This window comes from Oncorhynchus mykiss, chromosome 3, assembly GCF_013265735.2.
Source record: "Oncorhynchus mykiss isolate Arlee chromosome 3, USDA_OmykA_1.1, whole genome shotgun sequence".
Taxonomy (NCBI): domain Eukaryota; kingdom Metazoa; phylum Chordata; class Actinopteri; order Salmoniformes; family Salmonidae; genus Oncorhynchus; species Oncorhynchus mykiss.
The window spans coordinates 58,240,055-58,260,117 of NC_048567.1; the positions used below are offsets into that span (position 1 = coordinate 58,240,055).

At 42.5% G+C, this 20,063-nt stretch overlaps 1 protein-coding gene across 1 annotated transcript in view; it reads left to right on the plus strand.

Annotated features, from left to right (window-relative positions):
* The window catches only part of LOC110504354 (low-density lipoprotein receptor-related protein 1B), a 430,734-nt gene that overhangs the window by 200,198 nt on the left and 210,473 nt on the right, over positions 1 to 20,063 (plus strand). Inside the window, exons 9-13 of the mRNA XM_036965026.1 lie at positions 5,543 to 5,765; positions 13,108 to 13,297; positions 13,548 to 13,691; positions 15,005 to 15,241; positions 16,039 to 16,219. Coding sequence (XP_036820921.1) covers positions 5,543 to 5,765; positions 13,108 to 13,297; positions 13,548 to 13,691; positions 15,005 to 15,241; positions 16,039 to 16,219 — 975 coding nt within the window. The remainder of the gene's footprint in view (positions 1 to 5,542; positions 5,766 to 13,107; positions 13,298 to 13,547; positions 13,692 to 15,004; positions 15,242 to 16,038; positions 16,220 to 20,063) is intronic.

Genomic DNA, 20,063 nt, shown 5'->3' on the forward strand with positions numbered 1-20,063 from the left:
AGGATTTTTTTGTTGACGTGGCATGTGTTTTGAGGGATGATGGTGTAGGAGGAGAGTGTGTGTGCGAGACCGTCGGGGGAGCAGGGAGCTGGGTGTGATTGGTTATCAGGAGCAAGCATTTTTCTGGGCTCCTCTCTCTTTAATTGGTGAGAGATGGCTACAGATGTTTCTGGTGAAGGAGAGAGCATAGAGGGTCTGTCAGCCCAGGGCAGTGGTGTGGAAACAAAAATAAATTGGGGAGTTTGGTGATAGCTGATAGCAGCACAGCATGAGGTGCAATGTTTACAGAATATGTTCTGACACCACCCTCCATTTTATTTTGCTGTTTAGATTATTTTCTTTCTTTCATGGAAAGGAATGCTATTCTTTTACTTTTTGCTTCTGGAAAGGTTTGGTGGATATGGTCTAGCCTTCCCACTGTTAAAATGATCTCTGAAAGGGAATTGAAATGAGGGTAAACTTTGTTCAATCTTGCCTGTGGTAGTTTTAGTTACGCTCTAACTTCCCAAACAATTAATACTGACTGAGGGGGCATATTTTTCCATCATCATATTTTAATGGGAGAATGGGTTTTAATAGGCTAAAGAAAAAACAAAAAAACAATTATGTTTATTAGTATAGTGAGGCCTTGAGTTCCTTTTCATTTTGATTGTGGAACATACAGTGCATTCAGAAATTATTCAGATCCCTTCCCTTTTTCTACATTTTGTTACGTTACTGTCTTATTTTAAAATGGATTAAATACAAAAAATACCTTATTTACATAAGTATTCAGACCGTTAGCTATGAGACTAGAAATTGAGCTCAGGTGCATGGCCAAGCACAACTCCAACGCCATCATTAATTATCCCAGCGTCATCCGGGTTAGGGTTTGGCCAGGTTAGTCCTTCATTGTAAATAAGAATTTGTTCTTAACTGACTTGCCTAGTTAAATAAAGGATAAATAAATAAATACAAATAAATTAAATTAAATAACGTTTGCTGACGACACAACAGTGGTAGGCCTGATCACCGACAATGATGATACAGCCTATAGGGAGGAAGTCAGAGACCTGGCAGTGTGATGCCAGGACAACAACCTCTCCCTTAATTTTAGCAAGACAAAGGAGCTGATCGTGGACTATAGGAAAAGGAGAGCCGAACAGGCCCCAATTAACATCAACGGGACTGAAGTGTAGCGGGTCGAGAGTTTCAAGTTCCTTGGTTTCCACATCACCAACAAACTACCATGGTCCAAACACGCCAAGACAGTTGTGAAGAGGGCACGACAACACCTTTTCTCCCTCAGGAGATTTGGCATGGGTCCCCTGATCCTCAATGGTTATACAGCCGCACCATCGAGAGCATCCTAACAGGTTGCATCACCGCCTGGTATGACAACTGCTTGTCATCTGACCGTAAGGCGCTACAGAGGGTGGTGCGTACAGCCCAGTACATCACTGGGGCCAAGCTTCCTGACATCCAGGAGCTATATCTTTGGGAGTGTCAGAGGAAGGCCCAAAAAATTGTCAAAGACTCGTTACCCAAGTCATAGACTGTTCACTCTGCTACCGCACAGCAGGCGGTACCGGAGCGCCAAGTCTAGGACTTAAAGGCTCCTTAACAGCTTCTACCCCCAAGCCATAAGACTGCTGAACAACTAATCAAATGGCCACCCGGACTACAGTACCTATATTGACCCCCCCCCCCACCCCCCCCCCCCCCCCCCCCCCCACACACACACACACTTTTTTTTACACTGCTGCTCTGCTGCTACTTGCTGTTTATCATCTATGCATAGTCCCTTTACTAATAACCTCGACTACCCTGTACCCCCCGCACATTGACTCGGTACCCCCTCTATATAGCCTCATTATTGTTATGCACATTTATTGTGTTACTTTTTGATTGATTCCATTTTTTTAGAATAGTTTATTTAGTAAATATTTGATCAACTCTTTTTCTTGAACTGCATTGTTGGTTAAGTTCTTGTAACTAAGCATTTCATGGTAAGGTCTACAACTGTTGCATTCAGAGCATTTGGCAAATAAAATTAGATTTCATTTAGATTTTTTGGGGGGAGGCACACGCCTGTCTATATAAGGTCCCTCGTTTGACAGTGCATTTCAGAGCAAAAACCAAGCCATGAGGTCAAAGGAATTGTCTGTAGAGCTCCGAGATAGGATTGTGTCGAGGCACAGATCAGGGGAAGGGTACCTAAACATTTCTGCACCATTGAAGGTCCGCAAGAACACAGTGGCCTCTGGCATTTGTAAATTGAAGAAGTTTGGAACCACTAAGAGTCTTCCTAGAGCTGGCCACCCGGCCCACCTGAGCAATCAGTGGAGAAGGGCTTTGGTCAGGGAGGTGACCAAGAACCCAAAGGTCACTCTGATAGAGCTCCAGAGTTCTTCTGTGGAGATGAATAAACCTTCCAGAAGGACAACCATCTCTGCAGCCCTCCACCAATTAGGCTTTTATGGTAGAGTGGCCAGACGGAAGCCACTCCCCAGTAAAAGGCACATGACAGCCCGCTTGGAGTTTGCCAAAAGGCACCTAAAGGACTCTCAGACCTTGAGAAACAAGATTCTCTGCTCTGACGAAACCAAGATTGAAGTCTTTGCCTGAATGCCAGGCGTCACGTCTGGAGGAGACCTGGCACCATCCCTACGGTGAAACTTGTTGGTGGCAGCATCATGCTGTGGGGATGTTTTTCAGAGGCAGGGACTGGGAGACTAGTCAGGATCTAGGGATAGATTAATGGAGCGAAGTACAGAGATCCTTGATGAATACCTGGTCCAGAGCAATCAGTAACTCAGACTGGGGCGAAGGTTCCCCTTCAAACAGGACAACGACCCTAAGCACACAGCCAAGACAATGCAGGAGTGGCTTCGGGACAAGACTCTGAATATATTTGAGTGGTCCAGCCAGAGCCCGGACTTGAACCCAATCAAACATCTCTGGAGAGACCTGAAAATAGCTGTGCAGCGACGCTCCCCAACCAACCTGACAAAGCTTAAGAGGATCTGCAGAGAAGAATGGGAGAAACTCCCCAAATACAAGGGTGCCAAGCTTGTAGTATCATAGTATTATACATACCCAAGAAGACTCAAGGCTGTAATCACTGCCAAAGGTGCCTCAACAAAGTACTGAGTAAAAGGTCTGAATGCTTATGTACTGTAAATGTGATATTTTCTTTTTTTCCCCCAAAAATATGAAAACCTGTTTTTGCTTTGCGTGTAACCTGTATTGTATGTAGATTGATGTAGATTTGCATGTATTTATTTATTTTCGAATAAGGCTGTAACGTAACAAAATGTGGAAAAAGTCAAGGGGTCTGAATACTTTCTGAAGGCACTGTACGTACTTTAAACCACTCTAAACCCTTTAGATAAATACATCCTCAACAATATGAAACCAAGTGGGCTCTCTCCTCATATTATCTGTTGTTGTATGTTCTCTGCAGTGCAGGCCTCCAAGTTAGGATTGAGTAGGTGAGGAATTGGATGATTGGATGTAACCATTTCCTATTTGGAGATGTGGAGAGCAGTAGGACTGTTATCTTTTCAATCTATTTGTCACTGAAATCACAAAGTGAATGTAGATTCAGCTTCTCTATTCAGTACCTATATCTACAGCATCTTTCATGGTTATTTAACAATCCATGGATAAAAATATAAAAGCAACAATACCTTGATATTATGTGTATAATGAGCCGGTAGTCATTGTCTGTTTGATGGAGGTCATGGTTCAACCTAAATGTCACCCCACTGCATGAACCTAAGATGTTTTGAAGAGAAACCTGCTTCTTGTGGTTCTAAAAAACTATTGTAAATGTTCACAAAATACATTTACAAATGGGAAAGAAAATAGACTTCAGATAAGACTTGCAAAGACCATCATGACAGAGGATTATTTTCATAATGTTTGTTTCAACGTAAATTACACACCTTGTTGTGTCTCCTGAATTCCTAATTGTACTGTATCAGCAACAATGCTAATCCCAGAAACCCATCATTGGTATGCCACGTGGAGGCTCACCTGTTCAGGGAGTTGTTTTTCTCGCTGAAGGAGGCTATTTTTCATCCCAGCATGTATCTCGGGGTTCAAAGGTCACCACTATATCTCTCCTGACTTGACTTCTATGGATTAAGTGGGCTCTCTGGCTCCAGCTCCCCTCAGCTCCCTGACTGTCTCTCTCTCTTGTTATCGTCCACTCTGGCCTGGTGCTGTATGCTTCAGAGAGCCACAATGAAACCATGAGCATGGCAGCCCTGATACTTCCACATCAATTTAGAGGTTGCAAAATTCCGGTAACTTTCTCAAAATTCCCTGGTTTTCTAAAAATCCTGATTGGAGGGTTCTGAGTTTCCTGCATATTCCGACCTGATTCTGGGAATCTTCCAACCGGGATTTCTGGAAAACCTGGGAATATGGGGGAAATTACTTATCAATTACTTTCTTTGCAATACTGCTCATGTAAAGAAAGGAGAATAAACTGAGGCTCCCAGTGCCCCGCTTCTGGAGTTTGTATTGCCGCTTTCTTTCCGTCTTTAAAAAAAAATAGATTTGTGAATACATTTTGTCTTCCTTTTATTAGGTATATGGCACTACACATTGAATGGTTGGTTTAAAGCAAAAGGATTTCCAATTAGATACTTTATAAGAGGTGATTCCTTGAACGAACTGGCTATAGACTGCTTAAAAGTGGGTATTCGTGGGAGGTTTGTTTAGACAGACATACAACACTACAATACCATGCTGGCCCTGAATACACCATTTCCTTTTCGGTACATGTAGATAGAATCAGGAAATGAATAGTTTAATTGATTAGACTTACAATGATAAGGTTCAATGGGCTAACTTTCTTTTCATACTATGCCTGCAATTAGACCTTGAGCAATGGGTTTTGTCACAATTCTTCTTGAAGTATCTGTTTTCAGTACCGTATACATTTTTATTAATGTCATCTCCTTCAATTTGTATACCTGTAGGCTCTGTACAGTCACTCGAGTTCATTTATAACTGTCCTTGGTAGTTGGCGTTAAAATGCAGTAATTGTGCAGTAATGGTTACAAAAAGTTGTGTGGATATGCCTGAATAATAACCATGAATGAATAAGGCACCGGGCATGAATAACCATAAGCTATCGTTGTGTTGGTGGATATAAGCACGACTAGAGTTGCAAAATTCTGGGAACTTTCAATAATTCCCTCCTGTTTCTGGGAATCTTCCGTCCGGGATTTCGGGAAAACCAGGGAATTTATTGACAGGAAAAGGCAGAATACAGTATTCAGAAATCCTCAACAATGATTTACACTAAAGGGCTATCTAATGTGCTTATGTTAAGCATATATTTACTGTTATTTCTCTTCCTGGAACCTGTGTTCAATTGGTTAGAGTGTGGCACTAGCAACGCAAAGGTTACGGGTTCAAGTCCTGCAGGCATCACATACCCCTACTATGCTAACTATGTATTCACTCACTCTACTGTAAGTCAATTTAAATATAAGCATCTGCTAAGTGGCATATTTATACAAATGTCTATATCATCTCCATACAGGATGCTGTTCTTCACTGACTATGGGAACGTAGCCAAGGTGGAGCGGTGCCACATGGACGGCACCAACCGAACCAGACTGGTGGATTACAAGACAGAGCAACCCACAGCCGTGGCCCTAGACTTGGTCAAGAAGCTGGTGTACTGGGCAGACTCCTACTTGGATTACATTGAAGTAGTGGATTACAATGGGAAGAACAGGCATGCAGTCATCCAGCGGAGTCAAGTGAGTGTCAAGCTTCATTCTGTTGTTGCTGAGCTGAGCTCTGCTTCTGATGATTGTCTTCTTGAGTTTACAGCTTACATACCACATATATTAGTCTGTGGATGTTTATATGGATAATGTGAGGATACAATCTGAAATGTGTTTGTCCAATTTGTGGCTCAGTGGTTAAAAGCATGGTGCTACCAAACCAAGCTTGTGGGTTCAAATCCCACAAAACTGATATCAAACCTTCCTTTATACAGACAGACAACTACAGTAACATCTTTCTAAAACTAGACTTAGTTGGGAGGGCATTTCAGGGCAACTGATTATTCCTTTCTTCTAGCTACTGTATGATTTTTTATCTTGCCCATGTTGCTATAAGGGCACAAGGCGAGACACAGCAGGCTGATGGTTCAGGTCTGATATTTATTATAACACAAGGGGTAGGCACTAGGCAGGTCGGGTACAGGCGACCGTTCATAAACCAGGTCAGAGTCCAAAAGAGTACAGGGCATTAAACAGTCTTGAGGTCAGGACAGGCAGGGGTTCAGTAACCAGGTATGAGTCAACACAGAATAAGGCATTAGGCAGGCTCAAGGTCAGGGCAGGAAGAATGGTCAGGCAGGCGGATTCAGTGTCAGGACAGACAAGGGTCAAAACCACGAGGACTATGAAAAACAGAGATTGGGAAAAATAGGAGTTAGGAGATGCTGGTTGACTTGGCAAACTAGACAAACCGGCACAGAGAGACAGAAAACACAGATATACATACACCAGGGATGATGAGCGACACCTGGAGGGGGTGGAGACAAGCACAAAGACAGGTGAAACAGATCAGGGCGTGACAGTTACTGTAGAGTAGAGACAAGGTATGCATCCCAAATGGCACCATATTCCCTATATACAGTAGTGCACTACTTTTGACCAGAACCCTATAGGCCCTGTTCAAAAGTAATGCACTATATAAGGATAGGGTGCCATTTGGGTTGCAGACAAAAGGTTTGATATGGCTTGAATATGGATTTCACTGGGATACTGCATAAGCTATCGCTGTGTTGGTGGATATTCATTAGTGTGGATGAGTTAGAGGATGTGAGATGAGGTCGCTTACAAATTATCCTTAGTCCTTGGTCCTTCTTACAGTACTACACTTTGGAGAAGGATAGGTCTAATTAGGGAATATTATTATTCAAAAGGAGGCTCCTTGAAAGCGACCTGCTGTAGTGTGAGGGAGACTCATATTGTAGGCTATAATGATGGAGGGAAAGAAAGAGGCCAAGGCATATGAAATACACCTTATTGTGTGTGCAGGTGTTCTTAGGATAATGATGCCTCTTTCTGTTCGTAAATGTGTGGCCTCAGCAGACCTCTGCATATCATCTCCATAACAAATGAAAGACATATTTAACTTTTTCTACTGGCAGAAGATGTAGTCTTGCTTCTAAATCCATTTTCTTTTTATTCCATTTAGATTTCAGCTCATACACCCCAGGGTTCAACCCAATACAAAAAATACAATACAGCATGCAGGTTGAGTCATAAATAGGGTTGCAAAGGGAGGGTATATTACTGGAAACTTTCAAAGTTTACCAAAAGACTACCAGAATTTTGAAGGATTTTATGTTATCTATCACAAGACATCTAGTGGCCCTTTTGGGCATTTCAGATTATCACAAATGTCTGTAATTATCTCTGGTCCTGCTTGTGGCCTTCACATGTAAAATGTTTGAAATAATGGAGAAAAAAAACATTATCCTAAATATAAACCATAAACTTAGTGAATACCATTAGTATTACCAAAAACTTTGTGAATTCCAAAAATTACACAGCCTTGAAATAGACTGGCTGATATTAATATTAGAAGCAAACTGTGTTCCTAAAAACATGATGGTTCACTAGTTTCCTGGTTGTTGTTTTTCTTGTGCCACATGTTTTTCCGCCCCAGGGTTAAGGTGAGGCCCAGTGGGTTTAGGCTCACTTCCTGTGAACACTACTCACCCAACCCTGTCCTGTGTGTGTGTGTGTGTGTGTGTGTGTGTGTGTGTGTGTGTGTGTGTGTGTGTGTGTGTGTGTGTGTGTGTGTGGTGTGTGTGTGTGTGTGTGCGCGCGTGCGCGTGCATGTGCGTGTGTGCGCACATGGAGGGTTTCGACATAGTAAGTGTAGCGTGGAGGGCAAGGCGACAAGGTGAAAAATCTGTCTGTGCTCTGGAGAAAGGCATTTAACCCTAATTCCTTAAGGGTTTGTCATTGATGATAGCAGATCCTGGCTGTGACCCCACACTCCATTTCCGATGGTGTCTCACGGGAGTTGCGATATGCAAAAAAACGAATTTCCAATTCACAAATACGTATTAAAACACACTTGTAGAGGACGAATATGACAAGCAAGATGGCACCCACAGAGATGGTTGCCTAGCTTCAGGTCCTTAGTAAAGTATGCAGTAATGTATAGTAATGTATTTTTATGTATAATTTCTTACATTGTTAGCCAAGAAAATCTCAAGTGTTATTACATACAGGCGGGAAGAACTATTGGATATAAAAACGACGTCAAGTTAACAACATTACGACCAGGAATACGACTTTCCCGAAGCGGATCCTTTGATCAGACCTCCACCCTGGACATGGGATCTAATCCCAGAGGCCGACCCAAAACAACTCGGTCGTCGCAGGAGAGGCAGACGGAGCGGCCTACTGGTCAGACTTAGAAGGCGAGCACACCATCCACCGCTTCCGAGCATATTACTCGCCAATGTCCAATCTCTAGACAACAAGTTGGACGAAATCAGGGCACGAGTTGTCTTACAGAGAGACGTCAGAGATTGTAACATTCTCTGTTTCACCGAAACAACGCTCACTCGAGATATGTTTTCAGTTGGTACAGCCACCCGGTTTCTTCATGCATTGCACTAACAGAAACAAACATCTCTCTGGTAAGAAGGAGGGTAGGGGTTTATGCCTTATGATTAACGACTCATGGTGTAATCATAACAACATATAGGAACTCAAGTCCTTTTGTTCAGCTGACTTAAAATTCCTTACAATCAAATGCCGACCGCATTGTCTCCCAAGAGATTTCTCTTCGATTATATTCACAGCCGTGTATATCCCCGCCAAGTAGATACCTTGACGGCCCTGAAAGAACTTCACTGGACTATGTAAACTGGAAACCATATATCCTGAGGCTGCATTTATTGTAGCTGGGGATTTTAACAAAGCTAATCTGAGAACAAAGCTTCCTAAATTCTATCAGCATATCAAATGCGCGACTCGAGCTGGTAGCATTCTGGACCATTGCTACTCTAACTTCCCCGATACATACAAAGCCCTCCCCCACCCTCCCTTTGGTAAATCGGACCATGACTCCATTTTGTTGCTCCCATCCTATAGACAGAAACTAAAACAGGAAACGCCCATGCTCAGGTCTATCCAACGCTGGTCTGACCAATCTGATTCCACTCTTCAAGATTTCTTCGATCACATGGACTGGGATATGTTCCGGGTAGCCTCAAGCAATAACATTGACGTATACGCAGAGTCGGTGTGCGAGTTTATTAGCAAGTGCATCGGAGATGTTGTATTAAAACCTTCCCTAACTAGAAACCCTGGGTCTCGACCCCGCCCTGTGCAATTGTGTCCTGGACTTTCTGACGGGCCGCCCCCAGGTGGTGAAGGTAGGAAACAACATCTCCACCCCGCTGATCCTCAACACTGGGGCCCCACAAGGGTGCTTTCTCAGCCCTCTCCTGTACTCCCTGTTCACCCACAACTGCGTGGCCATACACGCCTCCATCTCAATCATCAAGTTTGCAGACAACACTATAGTGGTAGGCATGATTACCAACAATGATGAGCCGGCCTACAGGGAGGAGGTGAGGGCCCCCCGGGCTTCAGGAAACAGCAGAAGGAGTACCCCTCCATCCACATCGACGGGACCATAGTGGAGAAGGTGGAAAGTTCTTCTTATTCGTCCCTTTACATTTGTGTGTATAAGGTAGTCGTTGTGAATGTGTTAGATTACTTGTTAGATATTACTGCACTGTCGGAACTAGAAGCATAAGCATTTCGTTACACTCGTATTAACATCTGCTAACCATGTGTATGTGACCAATACAAATGGATTGGATACGATTTTGTACAGTGCTTTCGGAAAGTATTCCAACAGTTTGACTTTTTCCACATTTTGTTACCTCACAGACTTGTTCTAAAATTGATTAAATTGTTTTTTCCCCTCGTCAACCCACACACAACACCCCATAATGACAAAGCAAAAAGATTTTTTTAGAAATGTTTGCAAATGTATTAAAATAGAAAAACATAAGTATTCATACCCTTTACTCATTACATTGTTGAAGCGCCTCTGGCAGTGATTACAACAGCGAGTCTTCTTGGGTATGACGCTACAAGCTTGGCACACCTGTATTTGGGGAGTTTCTCCTATTTTTCTCTGCACATCCTCTCAAGCTTTGTCAGGTTGGTTGGGGAGTGATGCTGGACAGCTATTTTCAGGTCTCTCCAGAGTTGTTCAATCGGGATCAAGTCCGGGCTCTGGCTGGGCCATTCAAGGACATTCAGAGACTCATCCCGAATCCACTCCTGTGTTCTCTTGGCTGTGTGCTTTGGGTCGTTGTCCTGTTGGAAGGTGAACCTTCGCCCCAGTCTGAGGGCCTGATCGCTCTGGAGCAGGTTTTCATCAAGCATCTCTCTGTACTTTCCTACGTTCATCTGTGCCTCGATCCTGACTAGTCTCCCACTCCCTGCCGCTGAAGAACATCCCCACAGCATGATGCTTCACCGTAGTGATGGTGCCAGGTTTCCTCCAGACGTGGCACTTGGCATTCAGGCCAAAGAGTTCAATCTTGCTTTCATCTCTTTTTTCATGGTCTGCGAGTCTTTGGGGTCCTTTTGTTAAATTCCAAGAGGGCCATCATGTGCCTTTTACTTTCTTTACTGGCTTCTGTCTGGCCACTCCACCATAAAGGCCTTATTGGTGGAGTGCTGCAGAGATGGTTGTCCTTCTGGAAGGTTCTCCCTTCTCCTCAGAGGAACTCTAGAGCTTGACCATTGGGTTCCAGATTGACCATTGGGTTCTTGGTCAACTCCCTTCTCCCCCGATTGCTTAGTTTGGCCGGGCAGACAGCTCTAGGAATAGTCTTGGTGTGTTACAAACTTCTTCGATTGAAGAATGATGGAGGCCACTGTGTTCTTGGGGACCTTCGTTGCTGCCTTAATGTTTTTGTACCCTTCCCCAGATCTGTGTCTTGACACAATCATGTCTCAGAGCTCTACAGGCAATTACTTAGACCTCCGGGCATGGTTTTTGCTCTGACATGCACTGTCAACTGAGGGACCTTATATAGACAGGTGTGTGCCTTTCCAAATCATGTCCAATCAATTGAATTTACCACAGGTGGACTCCAATCAAGTTGTAGAAACATCTCAAGCATGATCAATGGAAACAGGATGCAGCTTAGCTCAATTTCGAGTGTCATAGCAAAGGGTCTGAATACTTATGTAAATAAGGTTTTTCTGTTTTTTATTTTTTATTAATTTACATTTTCTAAAATACTGTTTTTTTCCCGCTTTGTCATCCCAAAAAGTATTTAAGCCATTTTAGAATAAGGCTGTAATGTAAAAAAAAAATATGGAAAAAGTCAAGGGGTCTGAATACTTTCCGAAGGCACTCTATATGTGTGAAATTCGACATATACACTGAGTGTACAAAACATTTAGAACATTAACCTCTTTCCATGACATAGATTGATCAGGTGAATCTAGGTGAAAGCTAGGATCCCTTCTTGATGTCACTTGTTAAATCGACTTCAAGCGCTAGCGGGACCTTCGGTGAAACTGGAGGGTGCGCAGTTCAAATAAATATTCATAAATACTATGGCTTTTAAACATTTATATACGTGTCTTATATTGTCTGAAAGCTTAAATTCTTGTTAATCTAACTTCACTGTCCGATTTACAGGAGCTATTACAGCGAAAACATTACAGCAAAAACACCCCACATCAAAATATTTTTTCACTGGCATAGGTTTCATACATTCACAAATAACAATTAAATATTCACTTACTTTTTGAAAATCTTCTTCTGCCTTGTCATCCAAAAGGTCCCAGCTATAACATATAGTGTCGTTTTGTTAGATAAAATCCTTCTTTATATCCCAAAAAGTCAGTTTAGTTGGCGCTATCGATTTGAGTAACCCACTCGTTCATCATGCAGAGAAAGGAATCCAAAAATCTACCCCTACACTTTGTTTCAACAAGTCAAAATAAGTTTCTATTTACTCCTCAGATACCCTAAAATGTAATCAAACTATAATATTTCTTACGGAAAGAAGTATGTTCAATAGGAAACTGATTTTAGCAGTAGGGGACTGTCTTCATGGTGCGCATAAACACGAAACACCAAGACTGTGTCCTTTTGCTAAAACTGATATTTTTTATTAGTTTTTTAAGTCATAAGCCTGAAACCTTGAGCATAGATTACTGACACCCATAGGAATTGCATTCAGGGAGCTAATTTTCAATTTGACTTTACCCTTTTATTTCTAAGAGGATGGTCTCTCAAAAATACATCTGGTTGGTTTTTCTTTTGATTTTCTCCTACCATATCTATTGTGTTATATTCTCCTACACTATTTTACAATTTCTACAAACTTCAAATAGTTTTCTTTCCAATGGTACCAATTATATGTATATTGGTGCAGCAGGTAGCCTAGTGGTTAAAGCTTTGGACTAGTAACCAGAAGGTTGCAAGATCGAATCCCTAAACTGACAAGGTAAAAATCTGTTGCTATTCAGAGGGTTAATGGGCATGACAACATTTTTAAGTGCCTTAGAACGGGGTATGGTAGAAGGTGCCAGAACTGCAATGCTGCTGGGTTTTTCAAGATCAACAGTTTCCTGTGTGTATCAATACCGGTCCACCACCAAAAGGACATCCATCCAACTTGACACAATTGTGGGAATCATTGTAAGTCAACATGGGCCAGCATCCCTGTGGAACGCTTTCAACACCTTGTATAGTACATGCCCTGACTAATTGCGGCTGTTCTGAGGGCAAAAGTGGGGAGTGCAACTCAATATTAGGAAGGTGTTCGTAATGTTTTGAACACTAAGTGTTTAAGCACCCACCCTATTTTTATTATTATCATTAATATTATGCTCCCAGAGGGTTATGCCCACTTCATGACCCTGTGTAGGTTGGGGAATACACAAACACACACACATGTTCTCTCATGTCTTAGATCCTGGAGCTCACAGAGTTGTTTTGTGTAATACAAGTTTTTATTTTGCGGGGTTTCATTTTTTTTTATGTTGCATGTCAATGTATTGTTCTACTCTGTTTCAGGTGTCCTACATCCATGGATTAGCTGTCTTTGAGAACTACCTGTATGCCACTCATTCTGACCCCTCCATTGGGAATACCATGGACATCTTCAAGATCCATCGGTTTAACACCACAGAACCCAGGACACTAACCAGCCTGGGGAGTTCCAGAGGAGCAATTCGTGTTTACCACAGACTCACTCAGCCAAAAGGTAAAGGACATGTTTGTCAGGGTACTAAATGTGCTTGCTTGCTGGTGTCAAATGTGCAGTGCTTGTGACGCACAAGCTCAGTGATTTCTGCATCAAATTTGCTGGTGTCAAATGTATCTGTAGCCTACATGTGACAAATGTTTTGTGAATCTGAGAGTTTTCTGCTTCACTTAATGTATGGTCAAACCATCGTGTTGCAGTTATATTTGATGAGTCGCTAATGGACTTCCCTACTCCTCCCATCCTCTAGTTAGGAGTCACGCGTGTGAGACGGACCTGTATGGAAAGCCAGGTGGATGCTCCCACATCTGTCTGCTGAGCGGTAGCTACAAGTCCAGGACCTGTCGATGTCGGACAGGCTTCAGTATGGGGAGCGACGGACAATACTGCAAAAGTCAGTGTCACATCTGTCCCTCATCCCATTATGTTATTAACATAGCCTATATTCCTGAAAGCACTGTATAAAAACAAGGTACGAAGGATGAAATTTAGTTCCCTCAAACTAAAAAAGTGTGTCCTATCACTTTAACACCTATTTTGTATTGCCATCAGTGTTTCTGTCTACATACAGTATCTCAGATATTTCAGGATGTGTGTCATGCATACTGTATAGGTCTTTCTGTTGACACTAGTGAGGATCTCTTCTACATGTACCATGTATATCGCACTGCCTCAGATAGTCAGATAGACAGTGATGAAGACAAACGCTGTTTGAGACTTGCCCATTTGAAAATGATGTCCCACTATTGACCTGTCAGTAGTCGTGATTCATTATGGCCATAATGGAGTTTTAAGATCGTCTGCATTTGTTAGCTTGATGATCAATCCATGGACATGTTGTAGTTGACAATAAAAGCAGAAGATCAAATTGATCACACAATCAGAGGTCCACCGTATTTCGATCGGGCGTAGCGGAGCGCCTTGCCGCGTTCTCCCTCCGTGACACATTTGATTTATACCTCTTTGCTAGATATTCTGATGACACCGGCTCTCTCTTCCCTTAGCCTAATGAGATTCAGTGCTAAATGGTTGTGCTTCTTCTTACCGCATCGCAGCCAGTCATGGGGTTTGTGATCTGGGTCTCATACAATGCTTAATTGTCTCTTGGGGTAGCCTGACTCTCCCTCACAGGATGATAAATTGAAGTGATACATGTGTGGTCTGTCTTACACACGGCAGTATGGTCTCCTGGGTAGAGGCAGAGTGAGGAGAGGTCTGGTTCTTTCTTTGTAGCCCTGGAGGATCCCTAGGGTCCCACCCAGAACCCCCAGAGTGACTGGTGCTGGGTGGAGCTACCTCAGTTTTGCCTTTCAAATGAGATAATGTTCATGTCTGTGCATTAGAAGTTAACATTCGCTTTTTAGTCTCTCGCCTGACTTTCATATAGTTATTTCAGGCCAAGCTAGCTCGCGCAAAAACACTGATTATGGCTCACAAGACTACTGCTTTCTCAGTGTTCTTTAGCCATTTTCTCCCTCTCACTGCAATGCCAGTTTGCAACATAAATGTGATTGAAGGTGACACAGTCATTAGCACTGATTACTTCTCCCATCAAGGAGAATAGATGAGCCTGGCCGTCTCAGATTAGGACAACGTGGAATGTTAGAGGCTTTAATTCTGAGATCAGCAGCATTGAAGAATTACACCAATTAACTGACAATAAGTAGAGTAAAGAGTAAAGAACCCTTCTCTTTTTTTGCATTCTAGAACCCAAAAACGACCTCTTCCTGTTCTATGGTAAAGGTCGGCCAGGGGTCATCCGAGGCCTGGACATGAATGTGAAGTCCAGTGATGAGCACATGGTCCCGATCGAGGACCTGGTCAACCCCAGAGCCATCGACTACCACACAGAGTCAGGACAAATCTACTTCGCTGACACCACCAGTTTCCTCATAGGCCGGCAGAAAATAGATGGGAACAGCCGGGAAACGGTACTCAAAGATGGTGGGTTTATTTTTGATTATACTTTATATCAGGGATGGGCCACACTTTTGTAGGCCCAAGGATCAATTAGGAATAATATAATACACGAGGTGCAATTTCGAAATGTAGTTGTGCATCAGCAGTTTTTTTCTTGTTATGTGGATGTCGATTATGGCAGCCCCCCGCACCTCTCTGATTCAGAGGGATTGGGTTAAATGCAGGAGACACATTTCAGTTGAATGCATTCAGTTGTACAACTGACTAGGTATCCCCCTTTTGCTTCCTTCCGTCAGTGACAGTCACTCAATTAGCCCATGTCAGCTAACATTTTTTATATAGGTAAGTTAGTTTAGCCAGCTATCTAAACATTTCTCTCCACCCTATGGCAAAATGTGTAGAATCGCAGGAAAGGAACTCTAAAACTCCCCCCCAAGAAAATTGTACCTAGGGCCCCCAAAAGGCTAGGGCCTGAATCTGACTGTATGTGTGGGTATGGATGTGGTTACGCAGACCCGCGAGCCACAGCGGCCCATCATGAGTTCTGATTTTTTGTGGACCCCACCCCGATCAAAGTTTCCCATCCCTGCTTTATATGAAGCATGTTTACTCCTGTCTCCTTGACTAAAGGAACACTTTGATTGATTTTTCTTAGCTATACATCTCTGTGAATGGTATTAGTCATCAAAATGATAACAACGTTGCGCTGTCTGTATGCATCAGTTAATAGACTTTCTAAAGGATCCGTTTACAGTTGAGAAAAAAAAGAACGTCATGTCAGGGGCAGATAACAATAACATTGGTGTTCCATCACCTTGCAGACCTGGACAATGTTGAGGGGATCTCTGTGGACTGGATTGGTAATAACCTCTACTGGACCAATGATGGCTACAGGAAGACTATCAGTGTGGCCAGACTGGAGAGGGCCTCTCAAACCAGGAAGACTCTTCTGGAGGGGGACATGTCTCACCCCCGAGCCATTGTAGTGGATCCCCTCAACAGGTGAGCTCACAGGGCCAAATCATACAACACCTGTATAATACAACAACAGTTTCACAAATGCCCTGATGTCAAAGGACAATATGGTTGAAAGTATGAGTTGTGTTTTCACATATCTATTCAGGGATTGTTTGCAGAAAAGAGAATATGCACAGCTCATGTGATGCTGGTTTTAAAAAAAGAAACAAACGCATGAGAAAAGGGTCAGGGATATTAGTGTCTTTGGGTGTTACAGTAGAAAAGCACATAAAGCACAGGGTCTATCTGGACCCATTCTGGGAGGGTGCATGCTATCCGGAATCCTTGGGACATCCCAACTCTGGCGTTACCCCATTGAAGTTCACATTTAAAATGGTTTTAGTTAGGTGGCCTTGACATGCTATTTCCTTCTCAGAAATAGCCAGCTACTGCACATTAGATGTCTTCACTGGTCAAAAAAGTTGGACCATTCTGAAATGGATACGTGGCTTTCTTACTTGACCCAATATGCATATATTATTGTATTTTTTGACCTGTTCAGAATGTACCCGAAGAGAATCAGACTCGTTCTGAAAAAAAGACCCAAACAGACCCGTGCTGGTTTGGACCTGAGAGACCTGTTCAGATCCGAGAGTAGAAAGAGAAAGAAACCCCGACCGGGCGCTGCCAACTCCCTCAATAATCAAGTGATATTGACCAAATGATCCACAGTTACATGTCCTTAAAAACTGCCTATAACAAATAACAAAAAAAATATTTGTTGTGTTTCGATGTGTAGCATATTCAAAACTTTATAGTCTATTGTTTCAATAGTTTTTGCTTCCCTAAAACAATAATTGTCCACCTCACTGGTTCAGCTGTCAGAGATTTGAGCACTAAATGCCTCAGGGCATTGCATGCATACTGTAGGCCTATAGGCCTAGGTGGACCTGTCACGCCCTGACCTTAGTATTCTTTGTTTTCTTTATTATTTTGGTTAGGTCAGGGTGTGACATGGGTGATATGTGTGTTTTTGTCTCATCTAGGGTGTTTGTACTGTCTATTGTAGATTTATGGGGTTGTTTCCATCTAGGTGTTTATGTAGGTCTATGTTGCCTAGATTGGTTCTCAATTAGAGGCAGGTGTTTATTGTTGTCTCTGATTGGGAACCATATTTAGGCAGCCATCTTCTTTGGGTATTTCGTGGGTTATTGTCTATGTTATGTTGCACGTTAGCACATTGTTTATATAGCGGTCACGGTCGTCTTATTCGTTTGGTTGTTTTTGTTTAAGTGTTCTTCATTTAATAAAGAAGAATGTATTCACACCACGCTGTGCTTTGTTCCCCTCCATACGACGATCGTGACAGGACCACTGTATAATATTAATATTTAAAATGTAAATATATAGGAAGAGAAGCTTAAGCCTAGCACTAGAGCAACCGAGAGAAAGATAGAGCGCCATGTTCCCGACACTGACATGTATTTCTTTGTAGGCTACTTGTCAGATGGGCTGCTACTGCTATACAGATATAGGCATATAGAAGGAGACTAATTTGTTAATTTTCCATCAGAATATTTTTTTAATAAAGATTAGCAGTATATTATTAGATTAAAGTAGTAACTGGTAGGCCTCAAACATTCTTCCTTACCTAAAGTTCAACTGTCGGGAGTAATTTGGAACTCTGGTGCTCACTGCCTTTATAGGCCTTTATAAGCCAAATAATAGCCATACCACAGCAAACTTTCACAAACGTTTGTGAACTTTATTAGGGTAATATCAAAAGTAGGCAAAAGTCAAGTCATTGTTTATAGAGAAAATACAAACAGGTTATTATCTTACCACATTAAATTAAGTTTTGCACCTCGCCTTTTTGGTTTTTCCTTTTGGAAACGGCAGATTTTTGGGGGGGAATATCTACATAGTCGTACAGAGGCCCATTATCAGCAACCATCACTCCTGTGTTCCAATGGCACGTTGTGTTAGCTAATCCAAGTTTATCATTTTAAAAGGCTAATTGATCATTAGAACTGTTGTTCTGATTAAAGATGCAATAAAAGTGGCCTAATTTTAGACGAGTTGAGTATCTGGAGCATCAGCATTTGTGGGTTTGATTACAGTCTCAAAAAGGCCAGAAACAAAGCACTTTCTTCTGAAACTTGTCAGTATATTCTTGTTCTGAGAAATTAAGGCTATTCAATGCGAGAAATTGCCAAGAAACTGAAGATCTCATACAACACTGTGTACTACTCTCTTCACAGAACAGCACAAACTGGCTCTAACCAGAACAGAAAGAGGAGTGGGAGGCCATTCCTGAGTGGCACAACTGAGCAAGAGGACAAGTACATTAGAGTGTCTAGTTTGAGAAACAGATGCCTCACAAGTCCTCAACTGGCAGCTTCATTAAATAGTACCCACAAAACACCAGTCTCAACGTCAACAGTGAAGAGGTGACTCTGGGATATAGGTCTTCAAGGCAGAGTTCCTCTGTCCAGTGTCCGTGTTCTTTTGCCCATCTTAATCTTTTCTTTTTATTGGCCAGTCTGAAATATGGTTTTCTCTTTGCAACTCTGCCTAGAAGGCCAGCATCCCTGAGTCGCCTCTTCACTGTTGACGTTGGGACTGGTGTTTTGCGCATACTATTTAAAGAAGCTGCCAGTTGAGGACTTGTGAGGCGTCTGTTTCTAAAACTAGACACTCTAATGTACTTGTCCTCGGGCTGAATCCGGTGTGACTTATCTGGACCAAATGTATTACTTGGGGCTCGGGCCAATTCCGGTGGTAGTTATCTGGCCCAATTGGGGCTACTCTCGATTGCGGCTACTGATGCAGATGATTACCCTGGCTGCTTTATATAATTAACATTTCATTATTTGGTTTTCTATATTTTCAAAACGTTTCGGTGATCAAAAAATACAATGAACATTTTGTATACATTTATTTAAATTTGCATCGGGCCGCTTCTGGGGTTATTCTGGTAGGATGCCGGCAAAGTCAGCTGAATTCCGGTAGTCAAAAACGGCACGACGTACTTGGGCTGATTCTGGGCAGTCAGTAATTTTGATTCCGGGCCAAGTCCAACACCTAATTCCGGGCGATTCAATCAGTTCTGGCCCCCCGGAAGAGGACCGCTTCTGGGAAAATTCCTCATTGCTAGCTGGGCTAGGCCAAGGCTCCTTTCCCTTGTTATCTCTCACCTCAGCAACAGGTGCACGTGATGTGAGCAGCCGGAAGCAGTTTCAACGGGACATAAGCTACAGGTTTTATTGTGTCACAATTGGCTGACACAGATAACAAGCTCACACAGTTCTCATCGACCACACATTACATTATTGCAACAACATGATTCCTCCTACATCAGGGGGTTTAATTTATTTTGTTATCATAACGGAGGAATAATCGCTTTAACCACTGAGCTTCTCAGTGATGGGTTGGCACATCTTTATTAAATTGTGGTTTGGGGTTGTCAGTGACCATTGGCCCGTCAATCAGCAGAACCAGATATTGTCTCCTCAGGTGAAATGTGTGGTTTTTCAGATCCTCCTCTGTTCTTCCGAGCTATATTTCCCTCTCTGCATGTCAACTCCAGTCTGTGTTAACATGATAGGGATTAACTTTGCCGACTTACTGTCTCAATCACTTACTGTATTTTTCTTTATTTTTCTTTCCCTACCACAGTCTCTCTTGCGTGCGCACACTTTTGAACATGCACACAAGCACAAACACACACACTTTTGCTTTGGATATTGCTTTACAGAGCTTTAGCCAAGGAGTGAATGATGTGGTGTGTGTGTTGAATTATTCATTGGGTCATGGAGATGACTTGCAGTGACAGAGAGAGCTTGATTCGCCCTCTATCACATTCTGTTTTATGTACCGCACATGTAGC